This window comes from Montipora foliosa, chromosome 2 (assembly GCF_036669935.1).
Source record: "Montipora foliosa isolate CH-2021 chromosome 2, ASM3666993v2, whole genome shotgun sequence".
NCBI lineage: Eukaryota > Metazoa > Cnidaria > Anthozoa > Scleractinia > Acroporidae > Montipora > Montipora foliosa.
Window position 1 is genome coordinate 57,317,302 of NC_090870.1, and position 10,000 is coordinate 57,327,301.

The 10,000-nt window shown below is 41.0% G+C and overlaps 1 protein-coding gene across 1 annotated transcript; it reads right to left on the bottom strand.

Moving 5' to 3' along the window:
• Positions 1-1,490: 1,490 nt before the first annotated feature.
• On the bottom strand, positions 1,491-3,360 carry LOC137991872 (leukocyte tyrosine kinase receptor-like). Its single transcript, XM_068836904.1, has 2 exons — positions 3,289-3,360; positions 1,491-2,348 (listed from the first exon to the last, which is right to left on the bottom strand). The coding sequence occupies exons 1-2, from the start codon at positions 3,358-3,360 to the stop codon at positions 1,491-1,493; spliced, it is 930 nt and encodes a 309-aa protein (XP_068693005.1).
• Positions 3,361-10,000: the final 6,640 nt, after the last annotated feature.

Consider the following 10,000-nt stretch of genomic DNA (forward strand, 5'->3'; position numbering starts at 1 on the left):
TTAAATATTTATTTTACTTTCTTAGGTAACTATACATTCATTAACTTCACTGAGCGATAACTTTTAAAATTAAAAAGTTAAAAGTAAATATTAAGTTGAAATGAAAAAAAGAATTGATGAACGTTTCTCAATTCATGAATCATCCACTCCGAGAGCTTGCATGTCCACCCTCTAAGTGAGAAACTCAAAGAGTGACGTGAAAGGCTGAAAATTCCGGGCTTGAGTGCGGCTTGAGCCTCACTTTTCTATTTTGCAAACTCTGTTTCTTATCAGTTTCAATTTTTTATTGATCCTAAAACTGCGATCGTGCCACCACTTGACATTTTAGTCCTAACAGTATTTATCATGAGTATTCACCTGCATGCGATAGAGGCTACCTAGGTCCTCGGTTTACCGTAGAGTTCCGATAGTAGCGACCCTCCTCACTTTCGGAATTAGCAGCCTTTGGGGATCGCTACTTTCAGGGGGTCATTACTCTCGGGAAACAAAAATCGTTTACAAATAGAGCTGGCACGAGCTTTTTTTCCGAAACTGAAAAGACTGAACAACCGTAAAATTAAAAAGAGAACAACGTTTTATATGCATTTCAAATGTATAGATTGTGTTTCATAAAAGGAAGATAACAATGATAAATACAGCAAAAAAAACTATATAGAGTTTTCAATTTCAATTTGAAGAAACCTTTCTGTTGTTAATACGAAATTATACCGGTTTACGGTGGTTCTTTATTACATCGCTACATCAGTGAACTGATGTCAAGGATGAATGGTGGCATAAAGCTTCCCCTTGTTGTAAATTAAAGTGCTTTATCGTGAGCAATTCGTGACACTGCACGAACATATTATTGTACATTAAAATTTTGACTATTGATTGACAAATTAATGGTATAGGGTATACAATTTAAAAAACTTGGTCTCGCTACGTTTGGGTGGGGAGGGTTGATACTTTCAGAGGGGGGTGGGGGTCGCTACTTTCGGGATTTACTGGCGACCACAAAAAATTGATGTTAATTTCCGGGGGTCGTTACTTTCGGAAGTTTACGGTAATATTGATCTTAAGTCGTTTGCAGATGCTCTTTAAGTTTAACCCTGGTGATAAACAATCCGTTTTTCGCAAGCATGCCTGTATCACCAGTGCAAAAATTTGTTTTATTCATTTCATTTAATAAAATTAAAATTCACCACCTTATTAACTATCATTGAAATTTCTTCCATTCCATTGAGTATACTTTAACTAAATTTCTTTTTAGTGGTGGATTACAGGGTTAGCCGCTAAAACACAGACGTACAGCTGGTTTATTTTCATTTATCGTTGCTAATAAAGAAAGCCAAAAACGACGTCATCACCCGTGCAGAGGAAGAAAAAGAGAGACCCTGGAAGCGAGGTGCATTCTTTTCCAAAGAGTAGCCTGGCTCATTTAACCGCTGCAGGCTGGACGTGACGGCTTAGTCAGGGATGTTGCAACGAGCATCATACCCTAACGTCTGGTACTAATCTCTTTTTAACGTTATGAAAACTTTCCTGTCTCCTTTATTAATACCAGCCTCGTTTGCCTGATTTTTACCGACATTGTAGGACCCTCCTCCCCCCGCGGTACCTTTATTGACAGTACCGAATACTCCCCCACCTGAGTATCCACCACCCCCTCCCCCGAGTGCAAACGCAAATGATCCCCCACCAAAGCCTCCGTTAGCTGACGGACCTTTTCCTCCCATTCCACCGTTCCCAAAACTCAAGGGTGCTACCCCAAGTGCCATCCCTAAATTACCGTTTCCTAACACCCCCGCTCCCCCTCCAGTAGGAAAACTTGGGTCTCTTTTACCCGTTTGAGCATTACAGACTTGACCTCCACCCCCCTGTGTCCCACCACACTGAGACCCGTTTCTTGTTGCCTGACCTGGGTCTCCGTCTGTGAAATTGTCACGTGCTGCTCCTCCACCACCTCCCCCACCAGCAATGATAAGTGGAGAGTCATCCATAAGAGTGACAAAACTCCCGCCATCCCCTCCCCCTGGCCTATCAGGGAATTCGGCAATTGTACCACCCTCTTGACCCACTAAGACTTTTAATTGAGTCCCTTGAGCAAGCTGAAAAGTCCCTGTTATCTTTGCTCCTAAACCACCTAGATTCCAAAGCAATAAAGAAGCGGCATCAGTGCCGTTGGCACCGGAAGCGCCAGAGGCCTCAATGACGTAAGTTCCTGTCACGGGAACAGTCCATATTTGAATTCCTTTGTCTAAAATGACTTGACCTTCCAATGAGGTTCCTTTGTATCCGGCTGTGCTTGTCGGTCCAGTTGCCACGCGGGCACCAAGGGTCGTAAAAATGTATTTACGTTCTGGAACGATCTGTGAGGGACGTGAAGCATACGATTACAAACTGACAGGAGGCCATGAGTAGGAGGTTGCCTTTCCCATTCAGGCCCTATGAGACAACATTTGCGCTTATCTTTCTACATTTAGAACGCCACGAGTTCTTCGACCGCACGCACTGTTTAAAATGGCCAATCAGAGTAAAGTCAAATAAAGACAAAAATAACAAACACAGTGTGTGCAAATTAGGCTATTTGATATAAATTGACGTAAATATGAATCTCCTGGTAAAAGGTTAAGGCTGGTTTACACTTACAACGCAAGCATAAACTTAAGCAACATGCGCAGGCATATTGACTTGTTGTTAATTAGTGCCTTTGTTGTAACGAAAGGTACCAATTATCAAACGCTACTGCGTCTGCTTATGTTGGTTGTGCTTATGACTGCGTTGGACTTGTAAACCAGCCCTCATTTCTAAAAATACAAAGATACGCGCAAAATTGACTCAAGGATATAGTGCATAGGGAGGTTCCTAACACTGACTGACTGATACAAGCGCCTTGAAGGAGACATGTAAAATTAGAGACCATTTGAGAGTCCCTTAACAAAAAAAACGGCGGCCATACTGGTGTCGCAAACTATTCTTCCCTGTATACGGAAACAAAGCAGTCTATTCTCATAAAACCCACGAGTTGTTTTGTTTTGTAAAGACAAGACGAAGATGTAAGATGAAGATGCAGTCGGTGTGAAAGTGTATCAAGATCTCTAAGTGTTTTAAAGTCGAACTCTTACAGACTGTATACCTACCAAAAAGTCTTGTATGTCAACGAGATCTGTAAGACCACGGTAAAGACAAAGAAGAGGCTGAACTCTTCCCAAAAACTATGTATTGGCCTCGTTTATAAAATCAACTAATGGAACGTGCCCATTGATGGAAGTAATCACGGCGAAAGAAGAGAAGGAAGAAATCTGCTACCACGCGGCCGCTATTAACTGGCAAGCAGACAGTGGGAGGAAGACCAGCGGGGCCAAATTCACCTTGCCCCATTTGTTTAAGAGGGTCTCAATGGGAGGGGGGTCCCCTTTGACGGTTGACGGTTAAAAATAAGCCATTTTGACGGTTCACAGTTAATTTTTCGGAATGACGTTTATAACACGAAATTAAAAGGAAAATTTGGCTGTAGTTTTCAATAAAACGATACAATTTTGCCCCTGTTTGAATAACCCAATTAGTGCTATAATTTGTGCGTTAAAAATGAGGTTTTTGGTCTTCTATATTATGTGTCTAATTACCTTTGTAAGCAGATAGTGAGGCTGGGCTTACTAAGCGCCTGCTCCACCAATGTCTATGGAACATACGAAACATTCCGTAAATACAACCCTCCGATACCGTCCTACTCAATTCCTCAAAGATTTGTTGAGCCCTATCTTGAAAGCAAATTCTTTCTTGTTCAAATTCACGGGAAAAAACACTTTCAAATGCTCGAAACCACAGTATCCTCTGCCAACATTTTCATGGCTGCAGTTGAAACAGATATCATCAAACTAAGTTAATACAAGCTACTTCTTTAGAAAAGATACATCGACGACATCTTTTCTCTGTCGAGCATAACCAAAGAAGAATGTATAATTCTCAGGTTGATTACCTGGGAATAATGTAATAAAGATAGCACTTAAACTACACTCTGATAGGTACCCTAATTGAAATATAGTTAATTTTCGCATTCCCAGCTTGTTGTTTGAAAACATGTGTTGCTTTTTGAGTGTTTTAATAAACTCGAGAAGAGATATATTAGGTCTGTTAGACCAGTTCAATTGCAGGCAATTATTGAACAAGGTGGCTTGGCGCCTGGGTGCGCTAAACTTTGACTGTAAAATTCGCCGTGAATCCACACACCTTGAGGACATGTTCATTGCTCATATTGGTAAGCATCAAGAGAAAATGAGGGGACAGAGAGGGAGGCTCAAGGCGTTGGCCGGGATATGTTATGTCCACGAAAGTTATTTTTAGACGAACGGAAGTCTTTGTTCAACGGGAAGTCTGTCTTCCGAGACGTCCGCATGCAGTCTTGCTTCGCTCTCAGGTTCTTAGTGAAAAGAGAAAATGATGGCGCACGTGGAAGGCTGATGAATATATATTTTCTTTCAAACATCGGACCGAGGTTGGCCTGCATGCGGACTTCTCGGAAGACTTCCGCTCGTCTAAAAATAACTTTCGTGGACATGAGATATCCCAAGGGCTGGACCGGGAGCCTCCTTCTCTGTCCCCTCATTTTCTCTTGTAAGCATGTAATTGCTTGTAGTATCCTACTGGGTAGATCTGGAACTAGCACCCCGGCGGCACGCTGGGACTCTAAGCCTGGGGGCATAGTCATTCTAGTGAGACAAGATGGCGGCTATACTTGTAACGCTCGAAACGTCAGCTTTTAGAATCTCTGTACGGTGGCCAATTTACATTATCAACTTCGTTGATAAAACCAAATTTTTGTATACTTGCAATCCTTTATTGTAGGGTGACGTTAAGGCCCTAGTTTTGGAAAGTCTCGTCAAATTGGCTGCTCTCCTCTCCAACCAAATGCATCTTTGAGCGATTTTATTTCATTAAGCTAATGAACCAATGAGCCCAAGCTTGTCCAAACCAACCTGATATCCGGAATGAGCAGGTATTATCATCAGGTGAATTGTTACTTTCTCCATAAGAAAGGTTTGCTTCGTGGTTGGTCCATAACTACTTTACCAAAACAAGACTAGGGGACTTTTAGTATTTCCATGTAGAGTTAAATGATTTTCTGACTTTTCTGACTTTTCTGACTTTTAGTCGCAAAATTAGCAAATTGTTCCTTTTTCTCTTCTGTTTCAAATTTGGCTCTTCTCCCATTTCGCGCCATATTCTCTGCCGCCTCCTAACCCACCAGTTCCCCTTGTTCCCAACTTCACCCACCCCTCCCACCAGATACTTCACCCTTGAACTCGCGTTAAGAGTCGAAGTTTACTCACCTGCATGTGACCCACTATCAGCGGATGTTTTGTCGTCATTTCTTGTATTCTAATTTAGTATGAGCGTTTCAATGTTTTAGGTGCCATAGACTCATTTGCTCGTGGCTTAAAAAATGCTGCCAAGCTCATTGAAGACGCGACTTTAGACTCTTTGGTCAAGGTGAGTTCAAAAGGATATTCACGCGCATGGAGCAATTTTAACGCGTCTGAGTGGACACTCAATGGGCCCGACAGCGTTTCATTGTCCGTCAATATGCCAGTTTCCTGTTGAAACGAGCATGAAATTGAGGCTGATGTGAATTAACCCTTTCAAAACTTCGTTTCCGGGTCTTTCCGAAAACAGCAGGAGCGACCCTCCTTTTTGCCATGGGGTTGTGCTTCTTGTGATATATTTTATGAATATTTCGAGTGAGCAGTGAGCAGTCCTTCTTATAATATACTTGGAAGTGGCGTAAGAAATTTCGACGGCGATGTTTGGTAAACCTTTTTTGACAATTCCGTTTATTGTTTTTTTCAGGAGCGTTGAAAAAGTTATGACAGAGGTATCGGAGCGAAGATTGAGAAAGGAACCACTTCCTTGGAAGAGCTTGAGGTAGTTTTTTAGTATGGCTGTCGCTTCTTGATGTTTCGTTGGCATTTTATGTTTGTTGGGTTGTTGTTGTTAGAACGTTTGCGAAATGCGCAAACTTGCATAAAACTTTGTGTTCGTTTTTGTTGGAATTACTGTCCAAAAACATGAATACCCCGAGGTTTGGAACGAGACAAAGAATGAGTTTGACTAAAAGGCGAAGTGTCTCTTCTACAAGTTTATCTCGTCGAAAATCATAAACTTAAAATTGCTTTGAAAGCAAATTTCTACAGCGCGCAAAAGGTGCCATTTATCTCGCCACTTGTCATTTCGCTACTAAAAAACATCTTTATAACGGTAGTTGTAGTTTGATGAAACTGTAGTAGCGAGTTGGTTAGTGGCAAGTACTCGTCGTGGCGAAAGGCCATAAACTACGCCAATATGGCTCTTGATTGTTAGCCAACTTTTCAGTGTTTTCTTTTAGGCTTTCGTTATGGAACACGGAGAGCCAAAGCTCATTTCTGGAAAACAAGAGAAGTGTGAAGCAATTGTCAATTTTTATGTCTAATTTTGTAGTAATTTAGAAAGTGTTTACATCATTCAAATAATTTAGAGAGGGCTAGATAGGTATAAACGTATTCTTGGTTTGCTTCCACGTGATGAGACGGCTATGTTGGTGCACAAACACTTGAAAATGGCCCCACACGTTTTGCATAATAAAAGAGTCAAATTCCCAAAGGACATTTTACTGCATTGTTCTGTACACTAACATGGCCGCCGTGACGTCAGATGAAAACCCCCAATAGAAAATCGTTTGATTGCACGTGACGTCACGGCGGCCATCTTGTTCGAAAGAACAATAGCGAAAAGGTCTTTTGGGAACTTCCCAAGTTTTGCATCAGAATAGAGTCAAATTCCCAAAGACATTTTACTGCATTGTTCTGTACACCATCATGGCCGCCGTGACGTCAGATACCAACCATCAATTCAGCAAAATGTACCAAACGAAAAGTTTGATGCAAACTGATTGGAAAAACTTGAAACATTACGAAAAGGTGTTCCATCTTGAAAACAAGAGAAATGCCAGTTTATCTGTGTTAGGCAATCAATTTTTACGTCAATCATTAAAGAATTTTATAGGTATAAACGTCTTCAACATTGCCACTTTTAACTCAATTTGATGCTCAAATCATAGTTAATAAGAGGGGAATGGTTTGGAAGCTCGGCAATCATCAAAGGAGCAAACAAAGATGCCAAGATTTAGGTTGGAAAGTCCACGACCGTGCACAACCTTTTGTTTTGCGCTCAGACACTATGCATGAATTACGTAACAAACACGTTTCTATTGGTTAGTTCCTCAGTACGGAGTAAACAGCTATTGTGTTTTGTGCACGGTCAAGGCCAAAAAAGAGAACAAAAACCTACAACAAAGAACTTTGTCGGGTTTCATAGCCATTCCCCTCTATTAACTATGCTCAAATGGACCTGCAGCCTGGGTTTAATAAGGTTGGTCCCATTGTTCTTCCTTCTTTTCTTAAAGTCACATGGTTTTTTCTTCTATCTACGTTTTAACTATCTAAAGGAACCTGTGCAAGGACGGGTCCAGGGGGAGGGTGCAAGGGGTGGGCATCCTCCCCTGAGTCGCGCTAATTATGTTGAGCGTTATTTTCCGCGACGTTAATTAAGTGCAGCGTTAATTTCCGCGCTCTTAATTTCCATTATTTTAACCCTAATTTTGAAACCTTTCCAGACATTCATGACACCTATAAAATACAATATAATAAGGTACAAGGTTTTTTTTTTTGGCTTTTCCTTCCGTTAACCCCTGCATTAATTCGAATTTTGAGAACTGTTTTGTTGACCATGGGGCTCAGTTTGTTCAGTGATTTTTTTTGCACCATTGTTGAATGAATTTGTTCCAGTGGTCACCACCAACTGTCTTAATCGTGTTAATTTCCTTTATCGTGAAATTCTACCTCCTCCTTCGCGTTAATTTTCTTTATTCGAAAGTCGTGATAATTTCCAATACCTTAATTTCAAAGGAACGTTGATTTCCTATAATAAGGTATTCTACTTAGAAAGAGTGATTGCTGCATATCTGGACAGTTTAAGTATTTAGTAACGTTATTATAAGTTTCCGTCTTTGAATTTGTCACGTGCTGCTCCTCCACCACCACCCCCACCAGCAATAATAAGTGGGTAGTCATCCATAAGAGTGACAAAACTCCCGCCACCCCCTCCCCCTGGCTGATCAGGGAAATCTTTAGTTGTACCCCCCTCTTGACCCACTAAGACTTTTAATTGAGTTCCTTGAACAAGCTGAAATTTGCTCCTAAACCACCTAGTTTCCAAAGCAATAAAGAAGCGGCATCAGTGCCGTTGGCACCGGAAGCGCCACAGGCCTCAATGACGTAAGTTCCTGTCACGGGAACAGTCCATATTTGAATTCCTTTGTCTAAAATGACTTGACCTTCCAATGAGGTTCCTTTGTATCCGGCTGTGCTTGTCGGTCCAGTTGCCCCATGGGCACCAAGGGTCGTAAAAATGTAGTTATGGTACGGAATGATCTATATGGGACGTGAAGCGTAGGATTACACTGAATGGTTAATACAAGTGCCTTGAAAGGTTTTCAAATGACTAAATGTTGACCATATGAGAGTCCCTTAGCAAAAAACGGCGATCATATTGGTGTCTCAAACTATTCCTCACGGGATCCGGAAACGAAGCAGTCTATTCTCATAAAACCCGATTTGTTTTGTTTTGTTATGACAAAACAAAGGTGTAAGATGACGATGCAATCTGTGTGAAAGTGTAGCAAGATCTCTAACTTTAAATGTCTTAAAGTCGAACTCTTACGGACTCTTTACCTACCAAAAGTGTTGTATGCCAACGAGATCTGTAAGATCACGGCAAAGTCGAAGAAGAGACTGAACCCTTCCCAACAACTATGTAATAGTGTTATTTTAAGGTAAACTAATGGAGCACGCCCATTGATGGAAGTAATCACTGGCAAGAAATGGTAGGAGGAAGACAGGCACGTCCAAAACTTGTTTAACGGCCGGATAATTTAGTCAGTGGATAAGTCAGTATCCAATTTTATTACATAGATGGTTTTTACCTGACTTCACAGCAGCCGGGTTGGTGCAAAGAAAAATAGGGGAAAAAGTCTTTTGGGAATTTGAGTCTATTATAATGCAAAACATGAGCCATAATTTGCTATTGTTTTGTGCACCAACATGGCCGTCTCATCACGTGATTGAAAACTTGACCAACTTTACTTCCCATCAAACATTGGCCAAAATGTTTGTATGCGCCTCAGTCACTTGAATAAAGCGGGTAGTTTCTAAAGAAACTGTGGTGCTGCGTCGGTGGGGAAGTAGTACACAAAAATTTGGTTTTATCAACGAAGTTGATAATATAAATTGACCACCGTACAGGGATACTAAAAACAGTCACTTGCATGCGCTTAGTGCTTGCGTATCCACGGTTACCTAAGCAAATAGTAAAATCTTTGCACCGATTGAAACTGTCGGATAGCAAATTACTTGCATAAATTCCACAATACACCTCTTTTACCCCCCAAACTTTTGCATAATCGTTGACATGAAGATGTTCCAAGAGAAATCGAAAACAATGCCAATGTAAATTTTTGGGTGGTAAAAGAGATGTATTATGGGATTTGTGCAAGTAGAGAGTAAGGTTATAGGCCTTTGGACAACTGGGGCCTGGGCCCCGTTTCTCGAAAGTCCCGAAAAGCCATTTGTGAAACTGCTAACCGCTCATTTTGGAGAGCCGATCTTTTAACATGTTTTCAAGGTAACAAAAATAATCAAAGTGCCACTGTCGTTACTCGCGGATATGAAAGTTACCGCGATTGTTTAAAATTGGCAGGCTGAAGTTTTCTTTATGCATTAGCATTGATAGTTGGATAATTGTGTAACAGCACGGTGGGCTATCATGCAACTAGATACCCAAAATACTGCATGCAGATGTTGATTAATCGCCTGTGCAAATTGAGTTTCGCTTTCAGCTTATTTTGCCAAAATTCTCAGTATTATCAATGGAAATATCATAATACGCTATTAAAAACATTTAGTGGCGAGGAAGCTCATAAAGAAACCAG